This window comes from Chrysochloris asiatica, unplaced genomic scaffold, assembly GCF_000296735.1.
Source record: "Chrysochloris asiatica unplaced genomic scaffold, ChrAsi1.0 scaffold00002, whole genome shotgun sequence".
Lineage (NCBI taxonomy): Eukaryota > Metazoa > Chordata > Mammalia > Afrosoricida > Chrysochloridae > Chrysochloris > Chrysochloris asiatica.
This window is the reverse complement of record NW_006408520.1, coordinates 20,295,554-20,317,519: the sequence shown is the minus strand read 5'-3', so window position 1 is coordinate 20,317,519 and position 21,966 is coordinate 20,295,554. Positions and strand designations below refer to the sequence as shown.

The 21,966-nt window shown below is 37.6% G+C and overlaps 1 protein-coding gene and 1 pseudogene across 1 annotated transcript in view; one reads left to right on the top strand and one right to left on the bottom strand.

The window, feature by feature from the left end:
• Positions 1 to 558: 558 nt before the first annotated feature.
• Positions 559 to 21,966, bottom strand: part of EVI5 (ecotropic viral integration site 5) — a 293,650-nt gene continuing 272,242 nt past the window's right edge. Inside the window, exon 18 of the mRNA XM_006830964.1 lies at positions 559 to 1,314. Coding sequence (XP_006831027.1) covers positions 1,003 to 1,314 — 312 coding nt within the window. The 3' untranslated portion in view covers positions 559 to 1,002. The remainder of the gene's footprint in view (positions 1,315 to 21,966) is intronic.
• LOC102823244 lies at positions 10,294 to 18,711 on the top strand (annotated as a pseudogene).

Genomic DNA, 21,966 nt, shown 5'->3' with positions numbered 1-21,966 from the left:
GAAGATAATGCTTATAGATTATTTGCAAATATAATTGTTGGACCACTGCTTAAATTAAGTAGAATATTAGCACTAATATGACTATAACTTTTTTAATCATGAAAAATATATCAGTTACATATACATGATGTAAGAGATTTCATCAGTGTTTCTGAGTAAGCATCAGTTAAGTTAGGGTTGAATGCTACGCAAAATACTAAAGCTATTAAAATATTAGTATTTGGTTTTGTTTTAATCTATTATTTACAGAAGTCCTGTTAGAATGCTGGAAGCAGTCATTTACAACATAGTAAATGATGGTCAATGATGGATGGTGCAGATTTATAAATATATACAAATAAACGATACAGCTGTAGTTATCTTACCTACTACTCTTAGAAGTAAGCAACATATGCACAGAAAAATGAGAAATTAAAACAAAATTTTAAACTGTCAAGACAGAGAACCATTAGTGTTTGTAAAATTATACAGAAAAAGGCTGTATATTTGGGAGTTTTTAGTGACCTATTGAAACAACTATCATTTAAATAGAAAAAGGAAAATTCCCCAAACGTAAAACAAGGTAAATCAGAAGTATATCTTGGTCAAATGTTTGAGGACAGCCATCCTGAAAATAAATTGATAATCACAAATATACAATTTGTTCACTGAGCATAAAATATTGCACAAGAACAGTTGTCTGAGGATAATTCAATATTCTATACTTCTGAACTTCAGAATGGTTCATATTGATATTGTTGCATTTTCTAAACAAAGAGCATTAATACTCAGTAATACTGTTAGAACCTTATTTTACCCATTAACCACATCTCAGTCTACTTTATGGCAATGGTTAAGTCAAAGGTAAACATTTGGCAAAGATAAAAAGGCAAATAAGATTGTAAAATATATAATATATAATATATATATATATGTACATATGAAACAGGTATGTTCCCCAAGCCCCTAATTGTATGATAACTGATCCCTTAAAGAAATCTACAATCTAGATCACAGTGATAGTCAGACAGTGGTTGAGTATGATTCTCTTCTTGGAGGATGCTGCTTCTGAACCACTAGATCGCTCTCTCTTGTCTCCAACACACTGTCTTCTGTTTCATTCTCACTATCATCTCCCACAGTGGGATCCAAAGACATTGGGTCAGATTTTCTGTGCGAAGGAAAATCAATGCCACCTTCTTGTAAGGAATTATCTATGAAGTCTTCATCAGAGGAATGGAATGATTCATCATCTCCCATGAAATGGTTGACAATGTGGATTCCATCAAAAGAGGCTTGGCCCGAGAAGCCTCTCTGGCCTTTTAGACACCTAAGCTGTTAAAAACAAAATCCAAGTTAATATACTTAACTAGGGGGATGACCACCTACACACCAAGCAAGCAAATGTTTCATGTTTAAAGAAGATACCTTGATCCACTTGCATTTATAGATACAATAACTGCCATTTTTTCCAGTGCTTCCCTGAAGTTTAGATTCAAATGGAGTCTTTTATATATTATATAATGAACCCCATGGACCCATTAGCTAACTTCAGCAACTGAACACATCACAAACAACCTTGTTATATTATACCACTCTCATCCACAGATTATTCTGAAGTCAGTCCAAACATTTTATCAGTTCCCCTGAAAGTATTTCAGTGTGTAACTTTAGAAGATATGGACTTGAAGACCATATTCTATCACACATACTATCCCCCTATCTTGATAGCTGTTTCCCAAATTCTGTAAATGATAAAAATGTTTTACAAATCATTAAAATTTCTTAAAAGTCTCCATCCTTTAATAATACTGCAAAGACCACCAAACACCTACCACCCACTGATTGCGCAAGAATGTGTCTTCCCACTCATGTTTTCTCCTGTGTGGCAGGCATGTCAGTCATGTATTACATATCTGCCTTCCCTCCTCACTCCTCCCCAGCAGAGAGGGTGACTTCTTCCACCAGGGAACAGGAGAAAGAAATGCCATGTATTGCTCAGCCCCTTTCCTCTCTTTGGGACCCAGCCTCTGCCCTTTCATCCCTGGAGTTTTACAGGGGGAAACCCTCATGTGGGAAGCTCAGTGGAGGTAAAATGCTACCTGTTACTAGGTAGGCAAATCTGACTCATTCTAGAATTCAATACTGGAAAACTCACTGCCACACATCTAAATCACATTCTCCCAAGCCAGTTTTATCAGTAGTAAAGGTGATTTCTTTATATCATCTGAGATTTCTTTGACTAAGTTCCCTTATAACCCCAAGAGCTCTATCATCTGTATATGTGCTATCACTTCCACTAACATAATCAAGACATCAGCCTTGTCTTCAAGAGGTTATATTTTAAATATAAAGTTTTATTCTGATATTCTGTAACTATATTACTTTCTCCTGTACACCATGAATAAACTTCTCATACAATAAAGCAAAACAGTAAAAAAGAAAAGAAACACAATTTATTAAAAAAGTTAGGTACTAAACATTCTATTTGAACTTTTAAGAATCTTGCTGATGTATATTCCACATAACACTCAGCATAACTATCAACCTTCAACCTTATTTTTCAGGGACAGATTCCTAGTCATTTATTACCTTTCAACTCTTGAACTAAAGGAAAAGTGAAATATTCAGGAAATATTACATACACTTTCAAAACTAACGGTTCTGAGAATAAAGACATTACAGTTTTGCTATAATGCCTCCCAGCTTTCCCAAAAGACTTTCAGGAAGAAGTAAAGAAACTTTAGCACTTCCCTGCTTGAGTGTGGTAAGAGAAATGAAAAGGGATGCGGGAATCTCTGTATGATGTATGCTCACGCAAACCTTCGACTAAAAAGAGATCCCCATGCCCTAAACCAGGAGAATCAAATTAGAGTGAGGTCAATTGTGAATTAAGTTGACACCATCCTCCTTGGAAGAGTCAAAGGGATTTAAACTTGGAGATGAATTTTTATGAAAAGAGCAATGAGCACCAGAAAGACCTCCCCAGGGTTGTGATACCCACTGTGTCACTACAACTGCCACGTTCTGATGCAACATCCTATCATGACATTACAACACATGATTTATAGCTCCCAGTGTTAAATGAAGTCAGTTAATAGCTTTCTGTTTTTCATCAGGCCCTTTTGAAGAAATAATATGGAACATGCATCTTCTTTCTTCCTGACTATTATAAAGGAAGGATATGGCAGTGGAACCACAAATTCCCAATTGTTTGGAAAGCTATAGCTTCCTTTTGCTCTATTTAGTTATTGTAATTTAAACACTGCACCCTCATATCATATGTAACAAGAAACCTCAAATTTATATAAAATTAACTATAGGTTGAGGAGTCATTTCTCAGCTTCAAGGAAGATATATTTAACTTGCCTTTATTTAAGAACTGCTAATACAAGGTCTCCTGGTGTGGTGTTTGTATTAACATTGAGTGTGAACCACAAGGTCGGCAGTTCAAACCCACCAGCTGTTCCTTGGAAACCCTACACAGGGTTGTTATCTTGATGGAATTTAACAACAGTACAAGGTCAGCAGTTCAAACCCACAAGAAGCTCTTTGGAAACACCATACAGGGATGCTATGAGTTGGAACCGACTCGACAACACTGAACAACAACAACAACAAAAAATACAAAATAGGAGTCCAGATATGATGTTACAGGATAAGCACTGGACTGAAAAGTTGGTTTGAACCGCAAGGTTGGTGGTTTAAATGACCTTGTATGAGGTGGCTGAAACCCTCATACAAGGCCATTATGAGTTGGAACTGCCTCCACGGCACTTAACAACAACAATATAAAATGGCAAGAGTGTGGAGAGGCTTTTTGGTGGAGAAGAAAAAGATCAAGGTAGGGACTATGTGATAAAAGTAAAGAGAGCTCTACATTTTCTACCCAGCAGAATGTGGAAACCATCAGACAATATCATTAATATCACATGCAAGTCAAATTTTGCTGAAGATAATTAAACAATGGTTGCAACAGTACATTCACAAGGAACTTCTAGCGACTCAAGATGAATTCAGATAATGTGGAGCAAGGAATATCATTGCTGATATCAGGTGGATTTTGGCTGAAAGCAGAGAATATCAGAAAGATGTTTACCTGTGCTTTATTGACTATGCAAAAGCTTTTGACTGTGTGGATCAAGGCAAACTATGGATAGTATTGTGAAGAATGGGTATTCTAGAATACTTAATTGTGCTCATGAGGAACCTGTATAACGTTCAAGAGGAAGTCATTCAAACAGAACAAGGGGCTACTGAACAGTTAAGATCAGGATAAGTGTGTGCCAGAGTTGTAATCTTTCACCATACCTATTCAATCTGTATGCTGAGCAAATTATCCAAGAAGCTGGATTATATGAAGACTGGCACCAAGAATGGAGAAAGACTCATTAGCAATCTGTTATATGTAGATAGTAGAACTTTGCTTGCTGGAAGCAAAGGGGATTTAAAGTAATTACTGATGAAGATTAAAGAGCACAGCTTTCAGTATGGATTGCACCTCAATGTAAAGAAAACAAAAATCCTCACAACAGGACCAATAAGTAACATCATGATTAATGGAGAAAGATCAAAGTTGTCAAAGACTTCATTTTGCTTGGATCCACAATCAACACTCATGGAAACAGCAGTTAAGAAATCAAAGGATTGATTGCATTAGGCAAATGTGCTGCATTAGATCTCTTTAAAGTGTTCAGGAGCAAGGATATCAGTATGAGGACTAAGGTAAGGTATATTTAAATCAAATCATATGAATATACAAAGTTGGACAATGAATAAGGAAGACTGTAGCAGAACTGATGCATTTGAGTTATGGTGCTGGAGAAGAATATTAAAAGTATCATGGACTGCCAGAGGAACAAACACATCTCTGTTGGAAGAAGTGCAGTCAGAATGCTCCTTAGAAATCAGGATGGTGAGACTTTGTCTCTAATACTTTGGACATATTATCAGGAGGGACCAGTCCCTGAAGAAAGATATCATGCTTAGCAAAATGGAGGAAGACCCCCATGGAAGACCCCCAACAAGATGGATTGACACGGTGGCAAAAACAATGGGCTCAAATGTAACAATTGTGAGAATGGCACAGGACTGGGCAGTGTTTTGTTCTCTTGTGTATAGTGTCGCTGTGAGAATCGAAATGATGGTGTCCTGGTGTGCTGTGGGTTAATGCGCTGGAATACAAGGTCAGTTTGAATCTCAAGGTTGGTGGTTCAAGCTCACCAGCTGCTCCTCAGAAACCCTATACAGAGTCACCATGAGTCAGAATTGACTTGACAGCACTTAACAACAGCTATTGACAGCAATTATGTGAATTGGCTGTGCAGTCCTACCCTTTATACGATTTTCCCATCACCATAAACTGAAATTCAGTACTCCTTAAGAAATAATCCACTCTTTCTCTCTGCCTCCCACAAAAGTCTTTTTATATATGGGAGCTCCTGCAGTATATGTCCTTTAGTGATTGACTTACATCAGTCAGTATAATGTCTTCAAGCTCCACCCATAATGTAGCATGTATCAAGATTTCATTTCTCTTACTGGTTGAATAAAGGAGCTCTGGTAGCGTAGTGGCTACGAATCGGGCTGCGAACCTTAAGGTCAGTGGTTCGAAACTACCAGCTGCTCCGCGGGAGAAAGATCAGGCTTTCTACTCCCGTAAAGATGTACACCCTCGGAAACCCTGTACAGGGTCGCTATGGGTCGAAACCGACTCGATGGCACTTAACAACAACAACAACAACAACTGGTTGAATAAGTACTTCATGTGTTTACTGCACATAGTGTTTTATAACCTGATTTTCATTTAATAACATCACAAACTCTTATCTGTGTTATGATATTTTAATAGCTGGTTGAATCTTACTTAGGAACATGTGTCATGATCTGCTAACTAATCCTTTTATTGGGAAATTTAGGTTCCAACTCTTTGCCGCTAGAACATACAGCTTTGCAGAGGTACCTGATTATTTCTCTAAGACACAGAAGCAGACGTATAAAATATAACAAGCATTTCAACAGTCCTGGTATGATGCTATAGGATAAAGCACTGGATCACAAGGTCGGTTTGAACCACAAGGCAAGCGGTTCAAACTCACTAGTAGCTTCTTGGAAACACTACACAGGGTCGCTATGGGTTGGAACCAACTGGATGGCACTTAACAACAAGATCCTTGTTATCTATGTATAAGCCACCCTTCAGAAAGATCATATGAATTTACACCTTTAACAGTACTGCCTGAAAAAGTTCTAACTTCTCTATAACCTTACACTGACCTCCTTTCTCCATTTCTTCCGATCAGATAAATAAAAAAAATTTAAGCTTTTAATTGTTGAATATATATGTTTTTAGTACAGACAATAATTTAGTGAACCCTCCATGTTGCTGCCATGCAGCCTTCACAATCATCAAAAAATGGCTATTTTTGTTTCAATATATAACCCATCCCTCAAATCCAGAGTATTTGGAAGCACATAAAAAAGAATTTTTAAGTGTTATCTTTGGTTTGTTGAACTGGAAGATCTTTTAGAAAACTCCACTGTTACTGTTTGCCATCGAGTCTATTCCAACTCACAGTGACCCATGGGAAAGAGCAGAATGGCCCAATGGGTTTTTCTACACTGTAATCTTTACAGGAGCAGACTGCTATGAAGGAGTGGTGGGTCTGAATGACAGACCTCTCGGATAGCAGCCAAGCGCTTAACTACTGCGCTGCCAGGGCTCCTCAGAAAAATGTATTCCATAATCTAATTCCATCCTTCTGATTTTTATCTTTAGAGTATATAAAGATACTAAAAAATAAGCTTATTTTAATAAAAACTGTGTTTTTAATGAATGTCTTCTAGTGTCTATAGAATTTAGAAAGAATTTAAGTATAAATTAGATTGACCATTTCCATACAGCCTTAACTCCAGATAATCTAACTGGTGACTGAACCCAGGGAGCGGCTCTGGAGCTCTTCTTTCTTCCAGTATGTGAGTGACCATACAGTACCCCTCTGACTTCCAAATTCTCGAGATTAGTAATTCACAAATTGAAATATGTGTAAGAACTACCTGGGTTTATTAGCTTTAAAAAATAGTTACCTGGGCTCTACTCTAAGACAACTATATCAGCTTGGGATTTTGTATTTCAGGTGAGTACTCCAGGTGATTCTGAAGATGGTCCACAGATCACATTTTGAGAAACACTGTTCTAAATCAATCACTGTTTTTGTTAAGTGCTGTTGAGTAGATTCTGACTTATAGTGACCCTGTATAAGGTTTCCAAGGAGCAAGTTGTGGGTTTGAACCACTGACCTTGTGGTTAGCAGTCCTCAGTGCTGATCGTACAATGCCACACCAGGCCTCAAATGAATCACAGTTAGGGATTTACCATATTAGGATCATGCTTTTGGAATTAAGGATTTTTTTTGTTAATTGATCACTGCTATCATCATAATGGACTCCTGGTGTGGCGCTGTAGGATCAGCGCTGGACTGCTAACCTAGAGGTCCAAACCCTTGGAAGCGCTATCCAGGGTCACTATGAGTCAGAACTAACTGGAATGCACTTAACAGCACTTAACCTTGAAAGAAGTCTGGCTGAGTAGTTAAGCACTTAACTGCTGACCGAAAGGTAACTCTGGGGGAGAAAGATGTGGCAGTCTGCTTCTGTGAATTTACAGAACAACTTACGGTGCTTCTCCTCTGTCTTATAGGGTCATTACGAACCAGAATTGACTAGGTGGCAATGGGTAGTTTTGTTTGTATCTTGAAAAAAATGAATGCTTCTGCTCTAGGTTAGTTATTTTAGACAGATCTTTACCATGTCCTTTTAGGATTTTATGTTTGAAGTTTTTTTTTTTTCTTAAAATGATGAGGGACCATTGTTAATATAGAAAATAAGAAGATCCCCCTGATTAGCTTATCTGACACTGGTACAATTACACCCAGTACTGCTTCTTCCAGATCCTTATACCACATCAAGCTCTTTCATTAGAACAACAGAAAGGCATTACTGCTAGTAGGCCATGCTTCAGTATGTACTGGGTGTTCCTTTACAGTGATGGAAAAATCACAGTGAGTGTAAAGGTGCACCTGTAAATTATACACCTATAAAAAACTGAATTGGCAAAAATTGTGTGATGAATATATTTGCAACAACATAAAAAAAGAGCAGTGACTGAGGCTGCTATGTACAATCAAACATTTCCTGGGACTTGGACATTTAGGGTCATAGTTTCATGGGACATAGCAGGTAATCTGTGTAATACCTTGTTTACTGTTTTTGTTCTACCTTCTAGTTTGTTGAATGTCTTTGTTGTTGTTGTCAAGTGCTGTCAACTCGAGTTTGACCCATAGTGACCCTGTATAAGGTTTCCAAGGAGTTGGGTTTAAACAGTCAACCTTTCAGTTAACAATCCAGTGCTTATCCTACAGTGCCACGTGAGGACAAACCCACTACTGTCCAGTCTATTCCAACTCATAGTGACTGTATGACAGAATATAACTGCTCCATAGGGTTTCCAAAGGAGTCCTGGTATGGCGCTGTGGGTTAATGCACCAGACTGCAAAGTCATTTGAACTGCAAGGTTGGCAGTTCAAGCTCACCAGCTGCTCCCTCCTTGGAAACCCTATACAGGGTTGCTATGGGTTGGAACCGACTCGACGGCACCTAACAACAACAACAACACAGGGTTTCCGAGGCTGTAAATCTTTATCTCTTGGAGTGGCTGGTGGGTTTGAACCAGTTGAGAGCTTTACTACTGTGCCACCAAGGCTCCTCTGAGAAGTGCAAGGGGTCTTAAAAACTCGCAAGCAGCCATTCAAAGTTCAATAATTGGTCTCTATTCTTCTGGAGCAACCTATGAAGAAGAGTCAGGGACTTGGAGGAAGTAATGGAATGTGTGACAACTGTCTCCATGGCAGCCATCTACTTTGTTGTCATGTGCCCAGAACTGGGTGATACCTGGCTACTTTTACTGAATGTTTAGATCAAAGATTCTACAGAAGAATCCTGATCAAAAGGGGGAAAATACAGAACAGAATCAGAAATTCTCATGAACTTAAAAGACTTTTTGGAGCCTTTCTGAAGACTGGATGAACCCCTAAATTATTGTCCTGAGATAATCTTTAAACCTTAAACCAAAAACATTCCTTGAGGTTTTCTTAAAATCAAGCAATGGTTCATCTTAATTAGCAAAGAATGTCTACCTTTAACACTGTTCTTTTAAAGAATTATCTAAGTGATATTGTAGGAGTTTTGGTGTGGCACTGTGGGTTAATGTGCCAGACTGCAAAGCCATTTGAACTGCAAGGTCAGCGGTTCAAGCTGCTCCTCAGAAATCCTATACAGGGTCGCTATGTGTTGAAACCAACTCGATGGCACTTAACAACAACATGTGATACTATAGGATCAGCACTGTACTGCTTACTACAAGGTAGGCAGTTCAAACCCAAAAGCTGCTCCTCAGAAACCCTATACAGGGTCACTATGAGTCAGAACCAACTCGATGGCACTTAACAACATATGAGATCAAACTGACGATAGTGACATACACCTGTCTTAAGAGCATAGCCCTTGACTGGCTTACAAGTTTTCAAAGAGGGAGCTTAGTTTCAGAGGGTGCGAGGGAAGGTAGACTCTCCACTGAGTGGTTTCCAACCTGTCTAGATGGGACTAGTGAAAGGAGATGGGGATAAGACTCTTGTAGTTCAATAGTGAATAACTGCTATCAGGATTGATTGTGAATGCTGCAAATGTAAAGGTAGACATTTTGTAACAAAAGGAGGGGAGTGGCTGATTTTGCAGTCCAGGAGCAGAGGACACTGGACCCATCAAGGGAGAAGAGCGGAGTGCGAGACTCTATCCAGAGAAGCAGTGATGCCAGAGATGGAGGCAGAGATGATGATGTGGAGAGACGGAGCGGCTGGGGACCCTGGACTCAGGGAGGGAGAGGGGCTATGTGCTGACAGCCGGGGGGCTGGCGTGCAGGGTATATATATACCCTTTGGTTGTTTGAATGGTTATATATTCCTGAGTGTTTCGGTGTATATCCCAACAACAACAACAAAACAGAAAGATTGGAAACAAATGCTGTTGAATGATGATGCATGGAGGGAATTGAAATCATCGCAATGAAATGAAATATGATAGGATGAATGCAAAGCTGATGCCATCCCATGTAAACGATCACTTTCCAGGACTTTGACTAGGGTCCTGGATTGTCTCAGAATGGTTGTATTTATTCTCATGACTTTTACTGGTTAGGAAGACACATGATGTCACACATCTAAAAAGCCTCACTAAGCAGAAGGAGCATGTGCTCCAAGTATGGTGGCAAGCGAGTACATGGTAGGTCTGAGGAACTGATCAGAAGTTTAATACTTGTTAACTGCCACTGAGCCAGTTCTGACTCATGGCAATCCTGTGTAGGGTTTCTGAGAAGCAGCTGGTGGGACCGGACCACTGATCTTGTGCAGTCCAGTGCTTATCCTACAGTGCCACACCAGGACTCTAGTTTAGTATTAGTTGCTAGGTATTGGGATTGGGCCTTAGTGTTGTGCTGTAGGATAAGCACTGGACTGCTAACCACAAGGCTGGCAGTTCAAACCTACCAGCTACTCTCAGGACCCCTATACAGGGTTGCTATGAGTTGAAATTGATTCGATGGCACAAAACAACAACAGTTGTTTACAGTGACAAATGTTAAGGTTGGGGGGCTGGGGGACTCACACATAATGGACCTAGTTAAAGACTTGTTATACTTTTAATCTTGGATTTTAATCTGAAGGCAACAGAGAGCCACTGAAAAATTTTAAGCAGAAGAGTGATCAGATTTATCTTCTAGAAAGGATGACTGGTCTGTTTAGAATGGTGCAAGCACTAAGAACTGTCAAAGCAACTTGTCTCATCAGTTCAAAAAATTTTAAACTATTTTCATCATATTTGAAACTCTTTGTTTTTTTCTCAAAGTGAGCAAAAACTTATTTATGTTACGTAACTACCATAAAGATACCGAACATTTTCAACACTGAGGACACTCCCCTCTGTCATCTCCCAGTGTTTACTTCACTCCACCCCCAAAAATAACCATTAGTCCTATTGTGGCTGTAGGATCAGCGCTGGACTGTTAACTATGAGAGTGGCAGTTCAAACCCACCAATCGTCCCTCGGAAACCTTATACAGGGTCTCGATGAGTCAGAACTGAACCAACGGCATAGCAACAATGATGTCGCAGAGCAGTTCTGTCTGATTTTGAGCTTAATATAAAGGAATCACAGTTGTGCCTAGCTTATGTTTTACAACATGATGTTTCCACAGACATCTATTCACGATGGCATGTGTAGTGGCCGTTTGTTCTTTGATTTCTGTGTACTATTCTAGCATGTCAGTATATCACAATTTATCCATTTTATTGTTAATGGCCATGTGGATTGTCTCAAATTTGGGACTATTACATATAATGCTGATATGAACATTCTTGAACATGTCTTTTGGAGGATAACGTTGCTCTTGGCTCAAGAGTGTAATCACTGGGTCACAGCACATATGTATGAGGGGGTATCAAAAAGTTTGTAGAAAAATGGAATAGAAAGATAATGGAATTTTCCCCATGAACTTTTTGAAGCCCCTTGTGTATTTGTTGTTGTTGTTAAGTGCTGTTGAATCGATTCTGACCCACAGCGACCCTGTATAGGGTTTCTAAGGAGCAGCTGGTGAGCTTGAACCACTGACCTTGCAGTTGAAACGACTTTGCTGTCTGAAGCATTAGCCCACAGCGCCATACCAGGACTCTATGTTGTTGTTGTTGTTAAGTGCCATCGAGTCGGGTCCGACCCATAGCGACCCTGTACAAGGTTTCCGAGGGTGTAAATCTTTACGGGAGTAGAAAGCCTCATCTTTCTCCCACGGAGCGGCTGGTAGTTTCGAACCGCTGACCTTAAGGTTCACAGCCCGATTCGTAACCACTACGCTACCAGAGCTCCTTCCAGGACTCTATAGCTTTAGTAAATACTGTCAAGCTGTTTTCCAACGTGAGGCTCCTTAATTTCTTCAAGAGAAACTTTATCTTACCTTCTGCCAGAAACGTTATCTTACCATAAATCTTCATGTTGTGAAAGAAGGCAAACACAGAATAACCCGTTCTGTATGATTATATTGCTGTTGTTAAGTGCTGTTGAGTTGGTTCCGACATAGACACAGCAACCCTGTATATGGTTTCTAAGGAGTGGCTGGTGAGCTTGAACTGCTGACCTCGTGGTTCAAACCAACTTTGTAGTCTAGAGTATTAACTCACAGTGTCACACCATGACAAAGTAAAAAAAAACAAAACCAGGCAGATCTAATTTGGGATGTTAAAAGACAGAAGTGTGGCAATAGTGATGAAGTCGTAGAAGAACGATGAGGGGGCTTCTGAACTGTTCAGAATGTTCTATTTCTTGACCTGTTGTTGTTGTTGTTAGATGCCATCAAGTTGGTACCGACCTATAGCGACTTTATGCACAGCATAAAGTTAGATTTTCCCATTGAACTGATTCTTTTAACAATTAACGACCTGGGTGGTAGTTAAATGGGGGTGTTCATTTCTGTGATAATTCATCAGGCTGGTCACTTATGACTTGTGCATCTTTCTGTATATATCTTACACTTCAATAAAAATGTCTACTAAATAAAAGCTTGGGAATACGGTGGCTCTAGAGGATAAGCCCTGGACTGTGGACCACAAGGTTGGCATTTCAAGTCCACAAGCCATTCTGTGGGAAAAAGATGAGACTTTCTGCTCCCGCCAAGATTTATAACCTCGGAAATCCTACACAGGGCTACTGTAAGTTGCAACCAACTCGATGGTTCTTAACAACAAAAACAACAAATAAAAGCTCAAGGAATAATATCTATGAAAGATTTCTGGGAAAGACATGTAACTGCCATTCAATCTTCACTAGTATTTCTAGATTTTACATTTGGATCTAACAGTATGATCACTGAGTTATGTAATGGCACCCCACTGTTTCAGTTCATCACAAAATTGCTTTTACATGTTAGGGCATCAGCCTAACACTTTCTTGTCCAGCACATTTTCCTGTCCTCTTCATGTGGAGCCACATGGGAAATTTCTTTCAAAGCTGAGAAATAACTACTGGTTTTGTTTAAATAGATACTATGTTCCCTACTTTGTTTGGCTACTTAGAATCCAATATGCAGCCCATTTTGATACTATATGCATATTTTGTGTGCTACTGTTAACTCTGATTTTATTAGATTTTCCCATTGAACTGATTCTTTTAACAATTAGATTGAACCATATGATACTGTAATTTTTGTAACTGAAAAAGTAAAGTTCATTTGGTTTAACGTAATATTTAGTCATTTTTGTATTATATGTATATATGAAAACTGCCTCAAAATCTTTAGGGAACCATGTTGGGTATAATTCTAAAAACAAACACCAATGTACAGACCAACTTTCTCAGTTTCATGATTTATTTGGTTTTATTCTAAGAATAAGGCTATCAATAAAAACTCTTAAATATATTTTTAAATTTAGTTGTAGCTTGACCATTTTTACAGTAATAATAAAGTCATTAAACAGATAAGCCTCAACAGCAAAACCCCGAAATAACACCCAAAAGTGAACCATAGTAAAAACCAACAACAAACTCCTTGTATTTAAAAGAAATTTCCTTTATGTCTTCCAGTATTATACTGATATTAAACAGTAGTTTAAAATTGTCTTTTTTTCCTACAATTTTGACACCATTCAAAATAAACCAATGGTTACAAATACTTTCATAAATACTGTACCAATTGGCATATACATGTATAAGGGGCTTCAAAATGTTTGTGGAAAATGGGACTGAAAGGTAATGGGATACATATAACTCTGAGTATATAGTTACAGATAGATTTCTCCAAGTCAGATGATCTAACACTGGGGTTAAACATTTAAAAGTCAGTGCTGCTTGGAAAACTATATAATGATTGGATGTTTTACATATAATCTGTTTCGTCTGTTAGACTCTTGATGGCAGGGAGTGTTTCCAAATCATTTTTTCTAAATCATTTTGCATCCTAGAACTCAGCCTTCTGACTTGACAAACAGCTTCAGGTTCTTATAAATGACATCCTATCCTTTCAAGTTCTGAATGAGACAGATAAGAGTACTCACATATAAGACTAGAAGAATGTACTGCTTCTTACCTGATGCGGACTGCTTCATGTTATGCATTAAGAGACAGAGTAAACATTAAAAACATGCACACTTCATTTAAATAATACTTAAGATATTCTGATACACTCATCACAACTTTAAAAGTTAACAAAATCTGAACTTCTCACTATCATTACAGAGAGGAGATTTCAGGATTTCTCTGTATGATTCAATAATGCAGATCCCAAAAAAGCACTTCCTAATTATTAAAGGAAAGTGATACATGAAGATATTATACAACTTACAAAGAATAAAGTACAAAATGCAGATTTAATAAGAAAACAGGAAATTGTCATGCTCATAGTCTGATGGATGTAGGTTTTGACAGGAAACAGCAGTTTCTAACTGTATAGTAGTAAGAATTTAAACACTTAGACTATTAAAAACTATTATAACTATTTCATATAGAAATCACCACTGAAAATGTAATCACAGAAAATTTAAAAGGATGACTATTTTGAAGCTTCAAAGGATTTAATAATCATTGGTGGTGGTGGTGGTGTGCTGTGCCATGGAGTCGGGATATCTAAATACTTTTCAAAACTTTCTTTACTTTATTAGCTAAACCACTAGAAAGATTTTAAGAAGGACGTTTCTTTTGTAAATTCATAGTTTTAGAGTTTAGTAGTCTTTAAACATAAGTTCTTAATAAATAATAGAGCCATCTGTACTGAAAAATTTTGATCACCTGGGCAGGTGTTCATATGGACAGAGAAGACAACAAATTCCCTATGTGTTTGCTTCCTTTTAGTACATTATGGGATACTGGTAACTTGAACATGTTAGGACTGATTTTTATATTTAATTTTAAAGAGGCACAAAAGGTCATCCTTCATCAAATTTTAAATGTGGAGGTAATGGAATTAATAATAAACCTTATATTTATATGGTGCTTTATAGTTAAAAGTGCTTCCATGTGTATTATTTCAAGTTAAAAACTTCTTTCTCCCCTATGTGTGAGTGGGGTTTGAGTTGTGCAGATAACTACTACTCTCTGCAATTCAAAAGAATAAGAGGAAGGACTGCACTGGGTATTTTGAAAGACAATAAATCCACAACAAAGTGGAAAAAAGTCATCCACACACCAAAAAAAACCCCTAACCAAATGAACTTTGATCACTACTAGACAGGTCTTAAACCATTCAAGTGAGTCATGTGATAACAAGTGAACTGCAAAACAGTTGCAGTAAGTTTCCAAGACTGAGTCATATCAGATTATAAAAGCTTATATTTGTACATTTGGGCTGGTATAATCAGTCTTTATAAAACAGAGAACGATAGCTTTAAAAGCTAAATGTAATGCTTCTGTAAGTGAGGTACGGTATTCAAAATCACTATATAGCATGTACTTTATTTTTAGATGGGAAGCAGTCAAATAACCACTCTGATTTGTACTTCTAAATTTTGGAGGTTTACTTTTTTCCTACAACATTTTGGTCAGTAATTTTGTTGGACTCCTTACAGAATACTTTTAATCGTTTTCAAAATTTAAAGTCAATGTATATAGGACATGGGATGCTAAATTTATCCTCAATTGTCAGCTTCTCCCCAAACTGAACTGTAAACATGACAAAGAATAAAACTAGCAACAAGCACACAAACCAAAAGATTTCCAGTGATTCAGAACAGGAAACCAGTAAAAGCAATCAATGGGAGGTCATGACTTTATGATCATTGCATTACACAGACAAAGCCAAATTCAAGTCTACAGGGCGAAGAATTAAATAACTGAAAGCATAATAAAGACATTGATATAATACATGTTTTTAGCATTCAGCTAAATGCAAACAGATAAAACACACTTAAAATGAAAAAAATTTTTAGATTTTATATAAAATATGTAAAATATAACAGTCAAAACTCACATTTTTTCTAAAACAAGAAAAGCTTATTATACCCACATTAGTAAGTAAAAAAGGAAAGGAAAGTTTGGAATTGAAGATACTTAATATTGCATATTTATTACCAGAGAAGGAAAGAGTGGGAAGACAAAGTCATTTACAAAGAACTTTTTCTACAGTCTTTCTATAGTACACACTTGGATTGTTCAGTATTCTGGGTAAACAAAATGAAGTTGCATTGAAGGACCACTTCCTACCAGCTGACACATCTTGATAACACTGAAACCATTAACATTATTTAGAAGTTATACTAATGCTAATGGTGATGAGGCTAGCTCTTTATGGGTTTTACATAAATTTAAGGAGTCCTGAGGTACAACAGTTAAGGTGCTAGGCTAACTGGCCAGCCCCTCCATGGGAGAGAGATGAGGCAGTCTGCTTCTGTACAGATTACAGCCTTGGAAACTCTCTGGGGCAGTTCTACACTGTCCTATAGGGTCGCTATGAGTAGGAATGAACTCAACAGCAGTGGGTGTTTTGGTTTTTTTTTTATGTAAATTTATGACCAATTACAGGAAATAAATCACTTCACGCTTGTTTCACTCTGAACTTTTAAAGCTACATCAAAGTACTATGATGTAGATTTTACTTGATTTAACCTTCAGTTGGAACATTTAAAAAATTCAAATCTTTAGTAAAACACCTTCTTGAAAGCGAAACATTTCTATCTGTTAAGAGTAATTAATTGCTCTTTAAAGTGACATGGAAGTACAAGGCTGGCTGGCCCGCAGTTCAAGACCACCTGCTGCTCCTAGGAAACCCTATACAGGGTCGTTATGAGTAGAAACATTAACAACAACAACAACAACAACAACAACAACGCGACATCACAGCATTATCAGTGATGTCACTTACCCGATTACCAGGTTATCACTTACCCGATGTGCTCTAAAGGCAAATACAAACAATGACAAGGATGCTGGTCTCAGGCTAACCAAACAGCTGACTCCCAGATAGCACATTAAATGTTAGCAAGCCCACAGGAGAAGCAGCAAACTGACGAAGTAAGAGAGTTCTTAGGGAAGGAGTAAGAAGATGAAGCTTGAGTTGGGTCTTACAGGATGAGCAGGTGTTGGGAGGGGAAATCCAGGCACAAGTGACATGTGCAAAGTCCTGGTGGCCAGAGAATGTGTTATGTACTGGGAAACCATAAGTGGTTTAGTGTGACTGGATATAGGTCTTACGGTTAGAGATGAAACTGTACAAGAAAGCAGAGCACACATTATGAAGAGTCTAATTCCAAGAGTCCTGAAGGCTATGGTGGAATGAAGTCCTCAGATTTATTTATTAATTCATAATACTATATTAGGACAACATGTGTATATAACATGTATTTTTGTGGTACAGTTGGCCTAACTGTAACATGTCCTTACTATGTTCCAGGCACTGTTCTAAATGTTTTTCAAATATGAACTCACTCACAGTTGGGAACACTGGTGATTCGGTGGTAGAATTCTCACCTTTCATTAGTTTGATTCCTGGCCAATGTACCTCATGCACAGTAACCATTCCTCCGTCAGTGGTCATTTGTATGTTAGTATGATGTTCAACAGCTTTCAGAGTTGCTTCCAGACAAGATGGACTAGGAAGAAGTGCCTGGTGATTTACTTCCAAATGTTAGCCAATGAAAACCCTATGAATTACAGTGGTCCTCAACAGATCATGGCACAAGACCCAGGTTTTGTTCTCTAAACCCATCACTCCCAGACTTAGGCAACCACTGATCTACTTTTGTCTCTCTCTAGTTCCCACTCTGGACATTTGATAGAAATGGGATCACACAATATTGGTCTGCTGTCACTGGCTCCAGTGAGCACAGCGGAATGTTTCTGAGGTTCATCCATATTGGAACTTGTGTTAGCACTGCATTTTTTTTCATGACCTTCTCAGTTCCTTTATCTTTAAACCCTTATCACATAAATGATTTAAAAACTTTTCTCTTACTCTGTGGGTTATCTTTGAAACACAATTTTGAAAATGTCCAATTTTTTTTTGTTGTTGTTGCTTGTGCTTTTTGGTGTCATTCCTAAAATCATGAATTTTAAGATGTCTCATTTCGTTTTCCTCTGAAAACAGAGGTTTAATCTTGAAATTTATCTACTTGATCACTTAGTGTTCTATAGAAGAAAGTCTGAAAACCATTCTAGTCATACAGAAATTACTGATTTAAAAAAAACATCTGAAAGAGCTTTTTTTCCCTCCCTGGCTGCCTGAGTGTCTGCCACCATCATGAATGACAGTTAACTATCCAGACTAGGAAGTTCTTGACCAACAGAGCAGAAACAAATGGTCACTGATGTCCTTCACCCTGGTCAGGCAACAGTACCTAAGACAAAAATTGGGGGAACACTTGCAAAAATGTAAAGATGACATCAGATGTCATCTTTGTATTTGGATTCAGAACCCATTTTGGTGGTGGCAAGACTACTGGCTTCGGTATGGCTTATGATGCCTTGGATTATGCAAAGAAAAATGAAACCAAAACACAGACTTGCAAGACATAGACTGTCTGAAAAGGAAAAAAAAAAAACTCAAGAAAACAGCACAAGGAAAGCAAACACAGAACAAAGAAAGTCAGGGGGACTGTAAATTCCAATGTTGGTACAAAAAGAAGGAATAAAGATTCTACTGTGGCTTGATCTGTGAAGACTATAGATTTTTCACCAAAGGATTAACAAACCATAAAATCTTAAAAAACAAACACCTTAAAGATGTTTAAAAATAAGATATCATATCTGATAAGAGATGTGTGTCTAGAATATATAACAAAGTTAAAACTCTGCAATAAAATGGCAAATTACTCAATTAAAAAATGGGCAAAGGATCTGAGTAGACATTTCTCCAAAGATGTAAGGCCAATAAACATAAAAAAAGATAACTCAACAGCACTGGTAATTAGGAAAATTCAAATCAAAACCACAATGTTATTGTTAAGTGCTGTTGATTCAAAACCACCCACTTGTTAAGTGCTGTTGATTCAGTTCCCAAGTATACAGTTTCTGAGAGGTGGCTAGTGGCTCTGAACTGCCATACCAAGACTCTAACTACTCATAGAGAACCTGTGTAGGATTTCTGAGAACAGCTGGTGGGTTTGAACTTCCAACCTTGTGGTTAGAAGTCTAGTGCTTATCCTATAGTTCCATCCACACCCAAAAAGTACAGCCATTGAGTCAATTTCAACTCATAGTGACTCTGTATAGGGCTTTTATTTATAATAAGCCCAAAGTAGAAGTAACTCTGACATCCATCAACTGATGAATGAACAAAATGTGGTACAGCCATGCAATGAAATATTATTCAGTAATAAAAAGGCAGGCAGTACTGTCACATGCTGAGGAAAACAGGCATTCTGCTGAGTGAAATATTGGCTATGCTAAGTAGAACCGGTCACAGCAGACCACCTATTGTATGATTCCATTTCTATTAAATGTCTAGAATAGGGAAATCTATAGAAACAGAAAGCAGATCAATGTTTGCCTAGGGCTGGGAAGATGGGTTTGGAAACAAATGGAGGAGTGACTCCTAAGAGATATGTGTTTGGTTTTTTTTGGGGGGTGGGGGTGATAAAAATGCTCTGAAATTGACTGTGGTAATGATGCAGAACTCCACAAATACATTAAAAACTACTGAACAGTATGCTTTACATGGCTAAATATTATGGGTGAATTATGTCTCAATAAAGATGTTCCAACAAAAAATTTTAAAACATCAGCATTCCGTGGATATGTTTTCAAGGAAAATGCTACCATATTGAAGATAAATAGTTTCTACTCAGGAAAAATAAAAATACTTTTAATTGATTAAAAAATTTTGTCAAAAATTTTCATCTTAGACACAAGTCTTCCCTCAGTAGAGATGGAGTTTCATTTTGAATAGATAGAAAAATATCTCTGATAATACTTTAGTGCTTTAGACAAAAGTATTAGGTAAAAGGAGATAAGTGTACTTGTAGCATTCTTTTTTTTTTTTTTTCCCCTCCAGAAATTAAAGCTAACTTCTAGTGGAAGGACAATATTGTAAATAAATAATATACACACATATCCACATACCCACACTCTTTTGTCAGTGAACACAAAAATAAGCTTTCAAACAGACAAAGTCTATATCCCACTCTTCCTTATCCTGAGGCGCTCGCTCACAGGCTGCTCCGTTAAGATTGGGTACTTACAAACCACATGACCTCATGAATGCTATCTTATCATATCACAGGTTCCTCAGACTGACCACAACAAGTTAAATCAGACAGGCAGCAAAGCAGCACTGAGTCTTTGACACGTACTATTGGTATGACATTTTCAGCTGTCCAGCTTGTGGGGAGTGAAAATCTGATTATCTCACGTCCAACTGCAGTTGTGAGATATGGTCCATGAAAAGCACATGATTTACGGCACTAAAGACTTCCAACCGCAATTAGAGTTTTTAGTTTTTGTAAATCTGAGAGAGCTAGCAATTCCTCTTTTGACAGTAAGTTAGTGAGCACATTTTCAAATGTTCCTATTTTGAAAATCTGTCGATATTATGTCATTACTTCTTTAAAACATATCATTTAAAAACCGAATTACTCAATATAAAAGAAAAGTATTTTCTAAAAACTTAATATATATAAAAATCCTGGCTTATTAGAAGAGCCTCTACTTTAAGACTATAAAGCACTGAAAGATAATAGCACAAGACTAAGACAGACTAGACCAAACACATTCAACTTGGCTCTGAAATACATCTTTTGGACAGACAACTCAAGAGGAACATAATTCAAAATATTTCCAAACATAATCAAGGAAGTAGGTTGTATTTTATGAATTTCCTCGTTTGATTAGGAAAGGTTTTCCCTCAGCCATCAGATCAATCTCTATGAATGCTATTTTCAGCACTACACACTAAAAACAAACTGAGCAGGGGAAGTCTCTCTGGTTTCAGATGTACCCCTCTCTACTGGTTTCTCTCCTACTTTTATAGGTATTCCATCTCGGTTTCCCTTGCTTCCAAATGTTTGTATATGATAGCTTCTTTCCTCGAAACACCCTTCCTTTCCTTTTCTTGGTTATCTTCTACACTTCTGATACAGCAATCAGGCAGCTCTAAGACCAGGGCCTTTCTGACATGTTTAAAGGCCATGGTGCCATGTAGTTCTGTTACTACTGATTGCCTCTCTGTCAGTCTAAACTCCTTAACAACTGGAACTATTAACTATTGTATACCTGGCACACAACTGGGATGGAAGGGCTTTCATAGCAGTTTATTATAGTTGCTTTGGGATGCAGAAACTGAGGCAAGGCCTAAGGCATGTCTAGGAGTGAAAAGTTGTTCAAATATTCACTGATTGAATGAATGCTGTTGTTGTTAAGTGCTGTAGAGTTGGTTCTGACTCATAGCAACCCTGTATGGGGTTCCAAGGGGTGGCTGGTAAGTTTGAACCGCTGACTTTTCAGTTCAAACCAACCTTGCCACCTGTTTAAGTTCAGTGCCACACCAAGACTCCAAATGAATGAACAGCTGAAGTGAATTAACATCTGAAGGTTAACTGGTGGCCAGGCAGAGATGCCTAGAAGTTTTCTGACTCTAAGTCCACTATTCTAAAAGATGATAGTTTCTCAACTACCTGTAGTAAGATACAGATAAAAAATTCAGAAAGAAACTATACTTCTCAAATTTAGAAAAAATAAATAAAAATCCAGAATTGTCATGCATATAAATTTCCTCCCTAATCTCTGTTTAGAGATACATTTAGAAGTACTAACACAAAAATAAAAAAGAAAGTGGGAATTAAATAGAGATCAGGGATAATTATCTTTTGAATAAACAGAAGGAATTTAAAAAATTAATTCTTAAGATTCAAAATGTCAGTACATGAGTGCTGAATGACACTTTTAAGCAATTCTATTAGCGTCACCCTA